Source organism: Pelophylax lessonae, assembly GCF_965119305.1.
Source record: "Pelophylax lessonae genome assembly, chromosome: 4".
NCBI classification, from domain to species: domain Eukaryota; kingdom Metazoa; phylum Chordata; class Amphibia; order Anura; family Ranidae; genus Pelophylax; species Pelophylax lessonae.
In genome coordinates this window covers 571,334,996-571,354,843 of record NC_138771.1, presented here as the reverse complement: position 1 = coordinate 571,354,843, position 19,848 = coordinate 571,334,996, and the positions used below count along the sequence as shown (strand labels likewise).

At 46.7% G+C, this 19,848-nt stretch overlaps 1 protein-coding gene across 1 annotated transcript in view; it reads right to left on the bottom strand.

Annotated features, from left to right (window-relative positions):
- The window catches only part of LOC309552782 (uncharacterized protein), a gene marked incomplete at its 5' end in the record, with an annotated part of 120,690 nt that overhangs the window by 59,418 nt on the left and 41,424 nt on the right, over positions 1-19,848 (bottom strand). Inside the window, one exon of the mRNA XM_082253696.1 lies at positions 3,234-3,399. Coding sequence (XP_082109822.1) covers positions 3,234-3,399 — 166 coding nt within the window. The remainder of the gene's footprint in view (positions 1-3,233; positions 3,400-19,848) is intronic.

Here is a 19,848-nt window from a genome sequence, read left to right as displayed (position 1 = left end):
TTCTTATATTTAAAAAAAAAAAATGTTTACACTGTCTCTTTAATTTTTATTAACCTTATTGCTATAACAAGAGATGAACAACATTCCTTGTGACAGCATTGGCTGTGACAGGTCCTCTTTTTGGAGAGATCTGGGGTCTTTTAGACCTCAGACTTCTCCTCTGACCTCCAATTAGATACAGATCTATCTGATCTGCTACTTCCCTGGCCAGGTAACCACTTAACTACCTCAATACTGGGCACTTAAACCCCCTTCCTGCCCAGACCAATTTTCAGCTTTTAGCGCTGTTGCATTTTGAATGACAATTGCGCGGTCATGCAACACTGTACCTAAACCAAATTTGTGTCATTTTTTCCCCACAAATAGAGCTTTCTTTGGGTGGTATTTGGTCACCGCCAGGTTTTTTCTTTTTTGGTTCACAAATAAAAAAAGACTGAAAAGTTTGAAAAAAAAAAAGTTTTTTTTTTTAGGTTATAAAATTTTGTAAATAGATACATTTTTTCCTGCACTGATGAGCACTGATGACGCCGCACTGACAGGCACTGATGAGGAGACACTGATGGGGTGGCACTGATGGGGTGGCACTGATATGCAGCACTAATGGGCACTGATAGGTAGCACTGATATGCAGCATTGATATGTGGCACTGATAGATAGCACTGATATGCAGCATTGGTGGGCACTGAGAGGCAGCGCTGATGGGCACTGATAGGCATCACTGATGGGCACTGATCGGCGGCACTGATAGGTGGCACTGATGGGCGGCACTGATCGGCACTGATGGGAGGCACTGATGGGCACTGATAGGCAGCACTGGTGGGCAATAATGGGCACTGGTAGGCAGCACTGATAGATGGCCTTGGTGGGCAGCACTCATAGGCAGGGCACCACTGGCAGGCTCTCTGAGCCCTGTTTGCCATCCCTGGTGGTCATGGGTGGGCATCCCTGGTGGCTCTAGTGACCCCCCTGTGATCAGTGAGTAATTAGAAATACTCACTGATCCCCCCGGCTGCAGTAAAGATCATCTTCTTCTCCTCACTGACAGGATCTGTCAGGAGGAGAAGAGATCAAAGCCGTTACAACGGCTGTGTTTACATTACATGACGGCTGTGATTGGACACAGCCGTCATGTGATCAGGAGGGCCAATCACAGGGCCCTCCTGCCGCAACTTGTTGCTCTGTGTCCGAGGGACACAGGCACATCGAGATTGCGCCTTCTGAAGGGCGTTCCGGAACGTCTGATCAGAAGGACGAGACTGGTTAAGGACCAGGCCTATATCTGGCACTTGTTGTTTACAAGTTAAAATCAGTATTTTTATCTACAAAATTACTTAGAACCCGCAAACATTATATATTTTTTTTTAGCAGAGATCCTAGAGAAAAAAATGAAGATCGTTGCAATACTGTATGTCACACTGTATTTATGCAGCAGTCTTACAAACCCAATTTTTTGGGAAAAAATACACTTTTTTGAATTAGAAAATAAGAAAACAGTAAAGTTAGCCTAATTTTCTATAATGTAAAAGATAATGTTACGCCGAGTAAATAGATACCTAACATGACAAACATTGGTACATAAACTCCATAGGCAATGTTTAAAAATCTCTACAGGTTACCAGTTTGGAGTTACAGAGGAAATCTAGGGCGAGAATTATTGCTCTTGCTCTATCGATCATGGAGATACCTCACATGTGTGATTTGAACACCATTTACATATGTGGGCGTGACTTGCCTATGCGTTCACTTCTGCGCGTGAGCTCGGAGGGACGGGGCGCTTTAAAAAATTTTTTCTTATTTATTTTACCTTTTTTTTATTTTTACGCTGTCCCTTTTATTCCTATTACAAGGAATGTAAACGTCCCTTGTAATAGAAATAATCAGGACAGGTCCTCTTTAATGTGAGATCTGGGGTCAAAAAGTCCATCTACACTTAAAAGCAAAAAAAAATAAAAAATTAATTTTTTAATTAAAAAAAAATAGGCCCCTTAAGGCCGTTGGGCGGAAGCAACGTATGATGTATCTCCAGTCCTCCAAGGCCATAGAGTCGAGTGGGGGGGCCATCTTGCCCTCACTCGACTTCCTGCCCAGAACTGCAACAGACCAAATCGTTCTCCCTCGCTACGGACGGCTCCGTAAAGCGAGGAAAACTACAAGAAAGTGGCAGGAGGGGCGTGGGTTGCAATTTTTGCCGTGATTTTAGCATGTTTTTTCACTCAACAATCGCTAGGAAATCGCCTTGTGTCTGGGGTGCCTTTGGCAACGCAAGCCCATCCCGTGTTTTGCTGTGATTTTGGAATCACGGGCAGAATCACGGGCGATTCTGTTCACAATTCCAGTACGCTCAGGTGTGAATAGAACCCAAGAGGTATGAGTGGAGATTACAGAGAGCTGTGTCAGCAGGAGGCAGAGAAATAGCAACACACTGATCTCCCCAGTGAATGGCTTTGTAGGGAGGGTGTCAGCAAAAGTCTGGTGATTGGAGGACAGGCAGGCTATTCTCCCAACACAGCCAGAAAACTGACCACACTGGGATGGATGTGCTCTCATGCCTATTGTGGTTGGTTTAAAATAGGAAAGCAGGGGGACTGACAGTATCACTAGTTAGTTCACACAAAAGAAGCAATACAAAGAGAACATGATACTTCTTAACATCAGTACATGGTACAACAGACACATGTCAAAAATATGAAATGTTGGGGTAACAAACACTTTAGGCCTCACGCACACTGGGCGTTTTTTCAGCTGCTCCTAGGGGCGTCTGGCATTTTAAGTGCCTCTAAACACCCCAGCATGTTAGCCTATATGTCCATACACACATAGGTTTTTAGATGAGCTTTTACAGGCAGGAAAAAACCCACTGCCAGTGCGTCAAGGAGCAGCAGAGTCTTGGCAGAAAAAACGCTTGATGCTTCCAAACACATCCAAACGCGCGTTAAAGCTAGGCGCGTTTAACGCATGAGCGTTAATTCATTTTGCCAGAATAAATTGATATTAGGGCAATTTAAAAGTATGGCCCAAGTTTTTGACGCATGTACACATTACCCACTTTTACAAGCATCAGGCCTTTTTTCTGCCAAAACACTGCTGCCAGGCGGAAAGGCTTCTAGGATTGTTGGCAAAACGTCCTGTGTGAATGAGGCCTTAAAGTCCCACAATCTTTTCCACCAGAAGTAAAAAGGCTAATGCACATAGTGAATCACATTTCTTATTTGTCCATTCACTATGGCTCCTACCTGGTTGAAGTAGCATGTTGGGCAGTTGTTTTCAGAGAAGGATGGTGTAGCTCGGTATTTTGTGATGCAAGGCCAGCAAAACACATGTTTACATGGGTTATAGATATAATCCTCCACGTCTTCAGCACACAGGTCACAGATGACATGGGCTCTGGTTCTGCTTTGCCTATACATGTATTAAATATAACAAAACATAAAGTAAGAATTCATTGAATAACACTGACATGGACTTTCATTGTATTGTTCATTTAAGCACAAGCGACTCCATCTTGTTCTCAATGTTGAAATGTGTACTGTAACCTTCACTTATCACACAGACAAAAACTTCTGCTAGAAGCTCTCCCTATCTTTACTCCCCCTCCCCTCTCAGGATTTTACTTTTGCAATTGTTATGATATTATTTCCATACCTCCCAACCGTCCCGGAATCCGTGGGGACTGTCCCGCAATTTGAAGTGGGTCCTGCGGAGCTGGGCTGAAGTCCCGGAAAATCTGGCCGGCCATCTCTGCTGCCCCCTCTTTCTCCCAGCTCTGCCCCCGTCTTCGGCTCCCGATCAGAAAAGGGTGGACCTGGGGCGCAGAGCAGTGCGCCCGAGCCCACCCATTGTGTGACAATAGCGAATGAAAATTCGCTATTGTCACACGGATCCTCCTCCTGGCCAATCAGGAAGCGGATCCAACACCCGCTTCCTGATTGGCCTAAAGGCAAAACCATGCCATTGGCCGAGGAGGAGGCAGGAGGACTCGAGGAGATGCCGGGGGACTGAGGAGAAGCCGCCGCTGCTGCAGGTAAGTGCACTGGTCTCGGGGGGGGGAGGCATGGCACGCTGGTCTCTCTGCATTGAAAGGGGGCACACTGGTCATTCTGTATTGAAAGGAGGCACAATGATCTCTCTGCATTGAAGGGGGCACGGCACGCTGGTCATTCTGCATTGAAAGGGGGCATGCTGGTCATTCTGTATTGAAAGGGGGCACGCTGGTCATTCTGCATTGAATGGGGGCACGCTGGTCATTCTGCATTGAAAGGGGGGACGCTGGTCATTCTGTGTTGAAAGGGGGAACGCTGGTCATTCTGTATTGAAAGGGGGCACGCTGGTCTTTCTGCATTGAAAGGGGGAACGCTGGTCATTCTGCATTGAAAGGGGGCATGTTGATCTCTCTGCATTGAAGGGGGGCATGGCACACTGGTCATACTGCGTTGAAAGGGGGCACTCTGGTCATTCTGCATTGAAAGGGGGCACACTGGTCATTCTGCATTGAAAGGGGGCACACTGGTCATTCTGCATTGAAAGGGGGCACGCTGGTCATTCTGTATTGAAAGGGGGCACGCTGATCATTCTGCATTGAAAGGGGGCATGCTGGTCATTCTGCATTGACGGGGGGCACGGCACGCTGGTCATTGGGCATTGAAAGGGGCACACTGGTCATTGTGCATTGAAAGGGGGCACACTGGTCATTCTGCATTGAAAGGGGGCACACTGGTCATTGTGCATTGAAAGGGGGCAGGCTGTTCATTCTGCATTGAAAGGGGGCACGCTGGTCATTCTGCATTGAAAGGGGGCACGCTGGTCATTCAGCATTGAAAGGGGGCACGCTGGTCATTCTGCATTGAAAGAGGGCACACTGGTCACTCTGCATTGAAAGGGGGCACGCTGGTCATTCTGCATTGAAAGGGGGCACGCTGGTCTCTCTGCATTGAAAGGGGGCGCGCTGGTCATTCTGTATTGAATGGGGGCACGCTGGTCATTCTGCATTGAAAGGTGGCACGCTGGTCATTCTGTATTGGAAGGGGGCACACTGGTCTCTCTGCATTGAAAGGGGGCACGCTGGTCATTCTGTATTGAAAGGGGGCACGCTGGTCATTCTGCATTGAATGGGGGCACGCTGGTCATTCAGCATTGAAAGGGGGCACGCTGGTCATTCTGCATTGAAAAGGGCACACTGGTCATTCTGCATTGAAAGGGGGCACGCTGGTCTCTCTGCATTGAAAGGGGGCACGCTGGTCTCTCTGCATTGAAAGGGGGCACAATGATCTCTCTGCATTGAAGGGGAGCACCGTACGCTGGTCATTGTGCATTGAAAGGGGGCACACTGGTCATTCTGCATTGAAAGGGGACACGCTGGTCTCTCTGCATTGAAAGGGGCACAATGATCTCTCTGCATTGAAGGGGGCACCGTACGCTGGTCATTCTGCATTGAAAGGAGGCACGCTGGTCATTCTGCATTGAAAGGGGACTCGCTGGTCATTCTGCATTGAAAGGGGGCATGCTGGTCATTCTGCATTGAAAGGGGGCACGCTGATCATTCTGCATTGAAAGGGGGCACGCTGCTCTCTCTGCATTGAAGGGGGACACGCTGGTCACTCTGCATTGAAAAGGGGCACGCTGGTCTCTCTGCATTGAAAGGGGGCACGCTAGTCTCTTTGCATTGAAAGGGGGCACGCTGGTCATTCTGCATTGAAAGGGGGCACGTTGGTCATTCTGCATTGAAAGGGGGCACGCTGGTCATTCTGCATTGAAAGGGGGTACGCTTGTCTCTCCGCATAGAAGGGGGGTACGCTGGTCATTGTGCATTGAAAGGGGGCACGCTGGTCATTCTGCATTGAAAGGGGGACAATGATCTCTATGCATTGAAGGGGGGGCACGGCATGCTGGTCATTGTGCATTGAAAGGGGGCACGCTGGTCATTCTGCATTGAAAGGGGGCACGCTAGTCTCTCTGCATTGAAAGGGGGCACGCTGGTCATTCTGCATTGAAAGGGGGTACGCTTGTCTCTCTGCATTGAAAGGGGGCACGCTGGTCTCTCTGCATTGAAAGGGGGCACGCTGGTCATTCTGCATTGAAAGGGGGCACGCTGGTCTCTCTGCATTGAAAAGAGGCACGCTGGTCACTCTGCATTGAAAGGGGGCAGGCTGGTCTCTCTGCACTGAAAGGGGGCATGCTGGTCTCTCTGCATTGAAGGGGGGCACAGCACGCTGGTCACTCTGCATTGAAAGGGGGCACGCTGGTCATTCTGTATTGAAGGGGGCACGTTGGTCTCTCTGCATTGAAAGGGGGCACGCTGGTCTCTCTGCATTGAAAGGGGGCACGCTGGTCTCTCTGCATTGAAAGGGGCCCGCTGGTCACTCTGCATTGAAAGGGGGCACATTATACCTTGATTACTGAAGGCCCCTTTCACACTTTTGTGACCTCTAAGTCACGCGATTTTTACAGCGTTTTTTGCCGCAAAGCAATGCCTATTACATTTTTTTGTTTGCGCCCCCCCCCCCCCCCCAAAATTTTGAGCCAGCCACCACTGGCCCCGATGTAGGCTCTCAGAGACTTATGAAAGGTAAGAGGAATCGTGCCAGGCACCCAGGGGGGATATGGCCCATATTTACTGCTGGATGTCCTGTAACCCGGGGGCGCCACAACTTCCCACATCCCTGTTTAATTGGGGACTGGAGGGGTCTTCTTTCCCGCCTGTCAGGACTGTAACATGGAGCCGAGTGAAGTGCTGTGAAACTCCTCCCCGGCTCCATGCTACAGTCCGACACTCGGAGCTATAGCAGCACAGGAATTCAAATCAATCTGCATTTGTGAGAGAGCTGGGGGGGGGGGGGCACTAGTAAGTGAGAAGGGGGGAACTGGTGAGAGCTGGGGGGGCATTAGTAAGAGAGGAGGGGGGACTGGTGAGAGCTGGGGGGCATTAGTAAGAGAGGAGGGGGGAGTTGGTGAGAGATTTGGGGGGGGGCATTAGTAAGAGAGGAGGGGGGAATTGGTGAGAGAGCTGGGGGGGCATTAGTAAGAGAGGAGGTGGCAGTTGGTGAGAGAGTTGGGGGGGGCATTAGTAAGAGAGGAGGGGGGAAATGGTGAGAGCTGGGGGGGCATTAGTAAGAGAGGAGGAGGGAAATGTGGAAAGAGCTGGGGGGGCATTAGCAAGAGAGGAGGGGGGATTGGTGAGAGAGCTGGGGGGGTATTAGTAAGAGAGGAGGGGGGAATTGGTGAGAGAACTGGGGGGTATTAGTAAGAGAGGAGGGAGGAATTGGTGAGAGAGCTAAGGGGGGTCATTAGTAAGAGAGGAGGGGGAATTGGTGAGAGAGTTGGGGGGCATTAGTAAGAGAGGAGGGGGGAATTGGTGAGAGAGTTGGGGAGGCATTAGTAAGAGAGGAGGGGGAAATGGGGAAAGAGCTGGGGGGGCATTAGTAAGAGAGGAGGGGGGAGTTGGTGAGAAAGTTGGGGGGGGGGGGCATTAGTAAGAGAGGAGAGGGGAATTGGTGAGAGAGCTGGGGGGGCATTAGTAAGAGAGGAGGGGAAGGTGGTGAGAGAGTTGGGGTTGGGGGGACATTAGTAAGAGAGGAGGGGGGAATTGGTCAGAGAGCTGGGGGGCATTAGTAAGAGGGGAGGGGGGAATTGGTGAGAGCTGAGGGGGCATAGTAAGAGAGGAGGGGGGAAATGGGGAAAGAGCTGGGGGGCATTAGTAAGAGAGGAGGGGGGATTGGTGAGAGCTGAGGGGGCATAGTAAGAGAGGAGGGGGGAAATGGGGAAAGAGCTGGGGGGCATTAGTAAGAGAGGAGGGGGAATTGGTGAGAGAGCTAGGGGGGTCATTAGTAAGAGAGGAGGGGGAATTGGTGAGAGAGTTGGGGGGGCATTAGTAAGAGAGGAGGGGGGAATTGGTGAGAGAGCTGGGGGGCATTAGTAAGAAAGGAGGGGGGGAATTGGTGAGAGAGCTGGGAGGCATTAGTAAGAGAGGAGGGGGAAATTGGTGAGAGAGTTGGGGAGGATTAGTAAGTGAGAAGGGGGTAACTGGTGAGAGCTGGGGGGGGCATTAGTAAGAGAGGAGGGGGACATGGGAAAAGAGCTGGGGGAGGCACTAGTAAGAGAGGAGGGGGGAATTGGTGAGAGAGTTGGGGAGGATTAGTAAGTGAGAAGGGGGGAACTGGTGAGAGGCATTAGTAAGAGAGGAGGGGGGAAATGGGGAAAGAGCTGGGGGGGTGCACTAGTAAGAGAGGAGGGGGAGTTGGTGAGAGAGCTGGGGGGGGCATTAGTAAGAGAGGAGGGGGAATTGGTGAGAGAGCTGGGGGGGCACTAGTAAAAGAGGAGGGGGGGGAATTGGTGAGAGAGCTGGGGGGGCATTAGTAAGAGACGAGGGGGGATGGTGAGAGAGTTGGGGGGCATTAGTAAGAGAGGAGGGGGGAATTGGTGAGAGAGTTGGAGGGGGCATTAGTAAGAGAGGAGGGGGGAATTGGTGAGAGAGTTGGGGGGGCATTAGTAAGAGAGGAGGGGGGAATTGGTGAGAGAGTTGGGGGGCATTAGTAAGAGAGGAGGGGGCATTGGTGAGAGAGCTGGGGGGGCATTGCTGATAAATCTAGGGTGGGGTTCATTGGTGAGAGAGCTGGGGGGGCATTTGTGAGAGGTGAGAAAGCTGGGGGCATTAGTGAGAGCTAGGAGCATTGGTAAGGGAGCTGGGGCTTTTTTTAGCACACCCCTTAAGCCCCTACCATCAAGACTTTAGCCACACCCACATTTTGCCGTTACACGCGCCGCAGCTCACTCCCTCATTTGTCCCTCATTCTGAAGTTCAAAAGTTGGGAGGTATGTTATTTCTATTCGCTAGTCTTTAATAACATATTTCTATTTGTTAGTTTTTAATAACATCTCACACCACCCCTTTCTTATCTATATATAAAATAACATGTAATAATAAATGTTGTCATTGAACTGACATTTTAAACACAGAGATTGCGTCCTGTGAATCTGTTCCTGCATATGCAGAGTTAACCTTTATTTAGAGTCTCAACCAGAAATTTCTACAACAATCGTGGCGAGTCAGATGTCAGGAGCGGGCAGAGTCTCCAGAAGGAACCGCGCTTTGATCGGGATCATCTGGAACGCAGACCTCTAAATCCAGCTAGGTAAGCTGTCCTTAAGCTTGCTTATATTTTCTGCCTTTCCTATGTGTCCTATCTGTTGGTTCTCAAGGAAATCAGACCCACTCTTGGACCTTTCTGGTTGGGTAACGTGTGTGTGAATGTGTTTGTGTCCCCCTTCATGGGTTGGACTGTGTGTGGATAGGGAAAAACCTCTGCATTTCCCTGCGTTGACTCCTTGTGGGCGACCTGGGTCAGAGGCTCATGGTAGAGTCAGTGAAGAGAAGAGACGAGGAGGGTCTCTTAGTGAGTGTTTTGTCTATTGTCATAAATCCCTTCTATCCACGTAGATAAGTGGAGACTACAATCTGCAGATCTGCAGATTTGCTGTACTATATGTTTTAGAGGCAGGAGGATATAGGCACAAGTAGAGAAGAGAAAAGAATGGCCAGTCATTATAGGCATTAAATTAAATAAGGGAATGAAGGGTGAGAGACCCTCAGAAAATGCCCAGCACAAAATGAGCTCTAGAGAATATATAAAGCAAAGGTACGGTTCTGCCTATACTGAGCCCCTAGATAAACGGGTAGAATGGACAAAAGGAACAGCTAAGCCTTTAAAATCTGAAGGAACTTTTGATTTATAAGTAGGGTTGAGCAAACATGGACTGTATTGTTCGGAATCGTACAAGACTTTTGGGTGTTCGGTACCCGGACACGGACCCGGACATTTTACTGTATGTTCGGGATACAGTCCGTTGTTCGGTAATTTATTTCATGTTTTGGTGCGGTTTTAATGGCGCGGTTTCAACAGCTGCAGGGCAGCCAATCAACAAGCGTTTAACTAGTATGCCCTTAGAAGCCATCACAGCCATGCCTACTAATGGCATGGCTGTGATTGGCAAGTGCAGCATGTGACCCAGCCTCTATATAAGCTGGAGTCACATAGCGCCGCACGTCACTCTGCTCTAACTACTGTAGGGAGAGGTTCCTGATGCTGCTGAGGGAGAGATAGGAGATTATTGTAGGGGCAGGCTGGAGATAGCTTTCAGGGAAAGAATAGGAAGAATCTTCCTTAATCAAACAGCGATCTACATCGATTTTTATTGTGTGAGGGTGCAGTGCACAATATTTTTGCCCTGACCTGAGCCCAGTGAGGAGGAGGGAGAAAAAAAAAAACTTTTATCAGTCTGTTAAGTTGTCTGCGTGGGGCGTGCAGCGGACATGTAATGCAAGCTCAGTGCATATGTGTCTGCTTAACCACTTACCGCCCGCCCGCCGTCATATGACGGCGGGACGGTGCGGCTATTATCCTGGGCGGACGTCATATGACGTGACCCAGGAAATGCACGGCAGGCGCGCGATCGCGGGCGCGCCGCCGTGCACTGCCGGTGTCGGGGTGTCCCCGGGACACCCCCCGTCACCGGCAGGGGGGAAACAGCCACTGGGCGTGGCTGTTTCCCACGTGATCGGCTGTGTTCCAATGACACAGCCGATCACAATGGAGGCGGCCGGGAGATGACCGCGCATGCGCGATCGGGAGCGCGCAGCGCGGTCATGTCGGTGGCACTGTGTTCCGTAGGAACACAGCTGTCACCGGCAGTAGTAAACAGTCACTGATAGTGACTATTTACTATGTGATCGGCTGTGAATCCATTCACAGCCGATCAGAAAATGTAAACAAAGAGCAGTAACTCACGGTAACATCGCGCAAACAACGCATGACGCCCAAAAAAGGTACAAGAGCTTCTTTGGGGCGTCATGCGTTGTTTGCGTGATGTTACCTCAATTCGGCAGGCGGAAATCGCAGCAACATCGCACAGCGTTTGGGGTGCTATTGCAAATCACGGGCAACGCACAGGCGTCCCGCAATTTGCAATGATTTCTGGATCACGGGCAGAATCGCAGTGATTCTGCCCGTGATCGCTACGCTCACATGTGAACGTAGCCTAAAATTCACCGGTCACCAGAGACTGCCATCAGTACCGCCGTGCACCATCGCCCGTCACCTGTCACCCATCAGTGACCATCGCCCGTCACCTGTCACCCCATCAATCACCGTCACCTGTCACCCCATCAGTCATCCGCACCTGTCACCCCATCAGTCACAGTCATCTGTCACCCTATCAATCATCGTCACTTGACACCCCATCAGTGATCCTCACTTGTCACCCCATCAATCATCGTCACATGTCACCCCGTCAGTGATTGTCATCTGTCACCCCATCAATCATCGTCACTTGTCACCTCATCAATCATCGTCACCTGTCACCTCATCAGTCATCGTCACCTGTCACCCCATCAGTCATCGTCACCTGTCACCCCATCAGTCATTGTCACCTGTCACCCCATCAGTCATTGTCACCTGTCACCCCATCAGTCATCGTCACCTGTCACCCCATCAGTCATCGTCACCTGTTTGCCATATGCATGCAATCACTTACTGACCGCCTAACGACTATATGCGTCGGCCATTAAAAGCTAAATACTGGGGTTATGGCAGCAGATAGCCCCCATAACCCCGGTATTTTTTGAAACGGCGGGCGGTCGGCTTTCAGATAAGGGTGGTCCCAGTGGCGGATTCGCCGCGGAATTACCCTTACGGTGCAGGGGAAGAGGTGCCCCCCCCCCCCCCTCCTGCCGCGTCCCAGACGTTTTCCCAGCTTACCGGATCAGCCGGCAGCGGGGAAAACTATCCGGTCCCGGATCCTCAGAGACAGGAAGTCGAGTGAGGGCAAGATGGCCCTCACTCAACTCTATGGTCTTGGAGGACCGGAGCTACGTCAAAAGACGTTGCTTAGCAACCGGTTTAAAGGGCCGCTTTTTTTTTTTCTTTTTTTTTTTTTCCTCTTTCAACAATTTTTTTTTTTCTTTTCTTTTTTAGTGTAGTTGTGAGGTGTGAGGTCTTTTTGACCCCAGATCTCACAATAAAGAGGACCTGTCATGCCTATTTCTATTACAAGGGATGTTTACATTCCTTGTAATAGGAATAAAAATGATCAAAACATTTTTTTTTTTTTAAACTGTGTAAAAATAAAAAAATAATAAATAAAATAAATAGGAAAAAAAAAAAAAAAAAATTAAAGCGCCCTGTCCCCGTTAGCTCGCGCGCAGAAGCAAACGCATACGCAATTCCCGCCCACATATGTAAACGATGTTCAAACCATACATGTGAGGTATCACCGCGATCGTTAGAGCGAGAGCAATAATTTGAGCCCTAGACCTCCTCTGTAACTCTAAGCTAGTAACCTGCAGAAATTTTTAAAATGTTGCCTATGGGGATTTTTAAGTACCAATGTTTGGCGCCATTCTGTGAGCATGCGCAATTTTGAAGCATGACATGTTGGGTATCTAATTACTCGGCGTAATATTATCTTTCACATTATGGAAAAAAATTGTGCTAAATTTACTGTTTTCTTATTTTTTAGTTCAAAAAAGTGAATTTTTTTCAAAAAAATCGCATCTGGAAGACTGCTGCGCAAATATGGTGTGATAAAAATATTGCAACGATCTCCATTTTATTCTCTAGGGTCTCTGCTAAAAAAAAATATATAATGTTTGGGGGTTCCAAGTAATTTTCTAGCAAAAAAAATGATTTTAGCTTGTAAACACCAAGTGTCAAAAATAGGCCCAGTCTTAAAGTGGATAAATGGACAACTTTGTGTAAAGCGCTACTTGGATGTTAGGCCTATGTGTGTGGCCAGGCTGTGAAAAAGTGTTACACATGTGGTATCGCCATACCCAGGAGGAATAGCAGAATGTATTTTGGGGTGCAATTTTTGCTATGTACATGCTATGTGTTAGAAATATTGCATAAATGGACAGCTTTGTGTAAAAAAAAAATGTGTTTTAATTTTCTTTCCACATTTTCCAAAAACTTGTGGAAAAAAATGACATATTCAAAAGACTCATTATGCCTCAAAAATTATACGTTGGGCTGTTTGCTTTCCAAAATGGGGTCATTTTATGGGGGTTTCCATTGTCTTGGTGCTCCAGGGCCTTCAAAAGTGCGATAGGTTGTCAGGAAATTATATGTGTAATTTGTACTCCTAGAATGCCGGACGGGGCTACTTGAATGTTAGGCCTCTGTATGTGGCCAGGCTGTGAAAAAGTCTCACACATGTGGTATCGCCATACTCAGGAGGAGTAGTAGAATGTGTTTTGGGGTGTAGTTGCAAGTATACATGTGCTGTGTGAGAGAAATAACCTGTTAATATGGCAATTTGTAAAAAAAAAAAAAAAAAAAATCTTCATTTTGCAAAGAGTTGTGGGAAAAAATGACAACTTCAAAAAACTCTCCATGCCCCTTATTAAATACCTTGGAATGTCTACTTTCCAAAAAGGGTTCATTTGGGGGGTATTTGTACTTTCCTGACTTTTTAGTGTCTCAAGAAATGAGATAGGCCTTCAGTACATCAGGTGTGAGCAAGTGTGATCAATTTTCAATGATTCGCACCATAGCTTGTGGACTCTATAACTTTCACAAAGACCAAATAATATACACTTACTTGGGTTATTTTTACCAAAGATAAGTAGCAGTATAAATTTTGGCCAAAATTTGTGAAGAAAAATGACTAATTTGCAAAATTTTATGACAGAAACAAAGAAAAATGCGTTTTTTCACGATATTTTCAGTCTTTTTTTATTTATAGCACAAAAAAATAAAAAACCCAGTATTGATCAAATACCATCAAAAGAAAGCTCTATTTGTGTGAAAAAAAGGACACAATTTTTGTATGAGTACAGTGTTGCATGACTGAGTAATTCTCAGTCAAAGTGTGAGAGCGCTGAAAGCTGAAAATCGGTCTGGGCAGGAAGGGGGTGAAAGTGCACTGTAGGCAAGTGGTTAATCTGGATTTAAAAAAAAAAAATTTTTTTCCTTCATATTTTACTGTCACATACAGTGTTTAGACACTGCTGTTCTAATCTGCTATTCAAAAAGCACCAATTTGTTTGCGGAGCACTTGCCATGCTCTTAAAAAGATTTTGCTGCCATTTGCAGCCCTCTAGCCCTTTCCATGTTTGTTTTAGAGCCATTTTAGTGCTCAAAAGTTTGGGTCACCGTTGACTTCAATGGGGTTCGGGATTGGGGTAAAGTTTGGGTTAAGTTCGGGTCACAAACCCGGTATTTGCTCAAATCTATTTATAAGCAAACTTTTCTGCACGATTATGGCCCTCTACTGTGCAGTGAAGGAATGTGGAGAATAGCTTGCACATGGGAGGCAGAAGCGAAATTAGCAAATTCAACTGGCTTGACAGAGATGTTTAATAAAAGTACTGCCCAAATTTACTATGTTTGGCCAGAAGACTCTGTAGAGGAGGACCCCCTCACCTTATGTGGCTGCCAGTTTGACTTTAAAAAATCTGTCCATAAAAGCACGAGAATCAGATTACATGGAACACACAAAAGATGAGCTGGACAATATAGTGGAGAGCAGAGGTTTAGTAACCCCTTATCAACCTACTGAGAGGAATTTAGCTCGCATCTTAGAAACAGATGATTGGCATAAATGAAAATGCACATATGCAATACAGTAAAACCTTGGTTTGAGAGTAACTTGGTTTAAGAGCGCTTTGCAAGACAAGCAAAATTTTCAAATAAATTTTGACTTGATATACAAGGGATGTCTTGATATACAAGTAGCCTCAAGTCACAGCTGAGTATAAAAGAGAAGAGAGGCACCTCTAAATGTAGCAATATGGTTAAATCTAATGAAGGTACAACATTTAGCAACTCACATGGTTGATGATTGGAACAGGCACATCTAAGGATGCAGGCATCCAGGCTAAAGCTGTCCACATAGACCAACCTCCGCACCGCCATCTACGTCATCCCTTCCATGCTGCCCCTCGCTTTCAGATCGCTTTACTCCAGGGTGGTCTTCCCGGTCAGGATTACAGACTGGCAGCCGGCGGTGCAGAAGATAGTCTATGTGGACAGCTTTACCCCAGATGCCTGCATACTTAGATGTGCCTGTTTTATTCATCAACCATGTGAGTTGCTAAATGTTGAACATTCATTAAATGGAACCATATTGCTACACTTAGAGGCGCCTCTTTTCTCTGATACTCTGTAGGTCCTGCTGGATTTTGCTTCTAATCCCCTTGTGGAAGCGCCATTTGTGGATGGACATTTTATGGTTACACAACCTATCGCAATGCTATAATCTTTTTATATTGACTATAAACCGAAGGACTTATGAATAAATGGTTGTGGAACGAATCATCTGAGTTTCCATTATTTCTTATGGGGAAATTTGCTTTGATATAAGAGTGCTTTGGATTACAAGCATGTTTCCGGAACGAATTATGCTCGCAATCCAAGGTTTTACTGTACTAGATCTCCCTGAACTTAAGGCTTTGGCCAGAGCAAGAGAGATAGAGTCTGAACTTCCAGAGCAAACCAAAATTTCCAAATTGTGTCAGCAATTATGAAGAGAGAAGGAAGGGAGAAGCCACCCCTTCTGCCCCTGTCACAGAGCAATCTGTTGCAGAACCCAATTCGTTTTTTAAGGAAATGAAGTTGACAGCAAGTCTCAAATTAAATGGCATGTACCTTTTAGTCCCCAAGAAAGAGAGCCATATTAGAGGGACTGGGGGATCCTAGAAAGAATCCCATTGGGTTTGCAAACAAACTTAGTGCTGCACAGGAAGCATATGAGGCTTCTGCTACTGACATTTATCAGCTTCTTATTAAAGCAGTGGGAAGCAACATGTCAGGGTTAGTGTTGAGCGAACACGGACTGTATTATTCGTGTTCGTACCGAATAATTGGATTTTTGTACACGGACCCAAAAACTTTACTGTATGTTCGGGTTTAAAATCCGTGTTCGGTCATTTTATTTCCTGTTTTGTATGTAATGGCGCGCTTTTAATGGCGGGCTTTCAACAGCCAATCAACAAGCGTTTAGCTGGTGTGCGCCATCACAGCCACGCCTACTAATGTATTAGTAGCTGTGATTGGCCATCTGAAGCATGTGACCATGTCTTTATAAGTTCGAGAGCCCCAGCGCGCCGCGTCATTCTGCTGTAGTTTAGGGACAGAGCACACATCATACGTGCTGGCTGCTGATTAGGGACAGACAGTGATTCTGTGAAAAATTGTGTCCGAAAAGAATGCAGGGACAGGTCGGAGTGCAGGCAGGGAAAGTTATTAGAGCATTTTACAGCGAGGCTGGAGATTAGGCAGGGTCAGTCTTCTACATCGATTTTGCTGTGTGGGGGGTGGTGCAGTGAACGATCTTATTGAGCATATAAGGGCCAGGCTGGGGATTAGGCAGGGACAGTCTACATCGATTTTGCTGTGTGGGGGGTGGTGCAGTGAACAATCTTTTTGCCCTCACTTGAGCCCACTGAGGAGAAGGGAGAAAAAAATCTATTTTTATCAGTCTGTTGTGTGCAGCGTTCAGCTATATTTCACTACAGATTGCTGTTCTAATCTGCTATTAAAAAATTTATTTAAAGGGGAATTTTTTTTTGAAGAACACTTGCCATGCTCTTAACTACATTTTGCTGCCATTTGCAGCACTCTAGCCCTTTCCATTGGTGTTTTAGAGCTATTTTAGTGCCTGAAAGTTCGGGTCCCCATTGACTTCAATGGGGTTCGGTGTCCGGGTAAAGTTCGGAAAAAGTCCGGGACATCCAGGTGTCCGCTCAACTCTAGTCAGGGTATATACTTAAAGAATGTAATGTAGACATCACAAATCTGGATAAGATGGTTAGTGGATAGAGGGGTTTGTGAAAAATTAAAGGAAAAACTGCGCCAAATATATGGACAAACCAGACATGCTGAAATCATGAATGGAAAGCAAGGAAAAGAGGAAACTGCAGGTGCATATGGAGGAGGATAAGCGATATGGCTGAGGAAGCAGGTCTTAATGTAGAGGAAGAAAAGGAGGGAGAAACTGTAAGTCCATCTACACAACTGGTGAAACAAAGGTCTCTTGATGGTTTAATACCCCAGTTGAAAGAAAAGTTGCTCACGGCAAGGCCGGAGGCAGAACTAACCTGAACCTCTACTGATTGGAATGAGTCCAGGGGCGGACTGACCATTCGGGCACTTGAGCCCGGAGCCAGTAGGGGACCCCATGCAGTGTGTCAGGGAAGAGTGTTTGTTAATCAACAGAGAAAGCTTATTTAGCCAAACCTATGGACAGAGAATTCCTGTTCACTTTCCACGCCCACCACTAAGTGGCGCCAAATGGCCTATATAAACACCTCTGCTGCACTAGGACCTTGCCTTATGGTCTACAGCTTCCTGCTTCCTGTTTCCTGTTGTTTTACTCTGTTGCTGTCCTGATCCATCTGACCACGCTTGAACTCTGCCTGAACCGACCCCTGGCTTGCTCTTCGACGTTGTCTCCGCTTTATCCTACTATCTGCCTGTCTGCCGTTGCCAACTCCAGCCTGAACCTGACTACTCTGCTGCTATCTGCTTTGTTCCTGACGTGCCTGCTAGTTACTGACCCGGCTTGCCCAGCCCTGCTGTGTAACTGGCCATCCTTATTCCTGCTGTCTGCTTCCTATCAGCCTGCCAAGTGTCTGCTGCCTGTGATCAGTCAGTCTGCCAAGTACCTGCTGTCTGCATCACGATCCAGCCTGTATCCAAGACCTCGCATCTGCAGCCTTCACAATCTGAACTACTAGGCACTCGTGCCACTCCAGGATTCAGTGCCTCCTGTTTGCATTATCAGGGGTACTAGGCCAGAGGTGTAAGAGATCGCCTTCCTCTCCACGTCAGGCTCCATCTCCAGGTACGTGACACAGTGCTGTCAAACTGTCTAAAAATACTGAAGCTGACTTCCCACTGTAGCTTTAGCACTCTCTTGTTTCCTGACTCCTGCTGCTGCTTCCCACCTGTGACATGCTGTGTGTGAACACTGGTGTGTACAGAACAGACCCTGGCAGAATGGAACTGGCTGCTGTCCGGAGTCTAGTCCCCTGCCATGACCATTCATCTTCAGTCTGTTGCTCTTTGCTGATAAGGACAGCTGTAACAGTCATCACACTCCCGGGATGAGGCACAGGAAAACGTCTTCTTTCAGGTGGGGTGAGCGCTCGTGTGAGGGACGGGAAGACAGACCAGCCTATTATCCTTAAAGTATATCACATGGTGATTGTAAAGGAGCCGCACATCCCCCACCTCTGCTGCACCTTCCTATCCAGTCTGTGCCTATCACAATGGGGGCTTCACACTTGCTATTTTATTTCTTTTTTCAGGTTCTTATATAGCGCTGTCAATTTACTCAGCGCTTTACATATACATTGCACATTCACATCATCCTGGGATCCTTATGTATGAATCTTTCCCCTCTGGAGACTTTACACTTTTCTGAAAGCAGTATACTCCTTTCTGATTGCTGATTGTATGGCTGTCCTCCAAGTGATTCTAAAAGGGTTTTATTTTTATTTTATTTTTTAATTAAAAAAAAAAAAATATATATATATATATATATATATATATATATATACTTACCTGCTGACTCTCTCTTGTAGTATGTCTGCAGTCTCTGATCTTCTCCTGTAGTATGTCTGCAGTCTCTGACTGTCTCCTGTATCTTGTCAGCAGTCTCTGACCGTCTCCTGTAGCATAAAATAGTGAAAAGCTATCAGCGCAATAATATAAATTGTAAACTGTAAAAAATATATATTCCGTGAAAAAATAAATAAAAAATACACCCTAAGAGCAAACTGACAATGATCAGCCACAAACACTATTTGTGATCCCACTACACAAAGCATAAATATAAAATCAGAAAATGTGCTGTGCTAGATCATATATAAGTGCCAATTAAATATCAAATAATAAAAAAATATAATCCAAATAATCCCATAAGTGTGAATCAAATGAGAAAAACAGTCCATGTGATAAAACGATGTTATATCCAAAAACTCAAATATCCCATAAGTGTAAATCAAATGAGAAAAAAGTCCATGCAATACAGTGATGCTGAATTCTCAAACGCAAACCACCTTCATGAACGTGCTCCACCACCACAAATCCAAGTCTCTCACCTTAGTTTCTGACCCAGGAGTCACCCAAGGTCAAATATAGCAGTCCCCCACAGGGGTAATGAATGCTCAGCAGGATAACACAGGAAGAATGTCCGGGATCCAGTGGCTAGTTTTTATGCCTATTCGTCTCATCCACCATGCTTGAAGGAGAGCCACTTCCTATTCACTAGAGAATGAGCTGTATAATTGCAATTCTCCGACTGCTAGTGTCTCTGTTCCAGGCCTGCAATGCTGTCTTGGTGAGCCTGTTGTTGAGCTGCATTTGCCTGCTGTTGATTTGCATTTGCTATAACCAGTTGTTTCAGTATCTCCTCCATTTTAGGTTTACTTTAACTGCCCGCGGCACTCCACCATGTGTAACGGGTTAGCTCCCCCTTGGGGGGGGTTCGTTACACAGAGAGACAGCCGAGGAGTGGTTGAAAACAACGGTCTATGGTTTATTCTTCCAATTTGCTGGAAACAAGTGCAAGCATCCAAACAGCATAAATCAAACAAACATAAAATAAACCCTATCCACTTGGGGCGTCTACCTTCACAACACAGGAACCTACCTATGGTGTCTGTCCCAACCTACTGCTGGGCAGACACTGCTGGTCATACAGCAGAAGACCAATAGTCTATTTGTTTTCTTTTCACACAGAAAAAGTCAACACGACCTCACCTTCAGAAGTCTCTCAGCTCACTGCTCTCCTTAACGCACAAAGCCTCAGGATGCAGCAATCAGTAGTCATCCTCTGGATAACTTATAGAGGCCT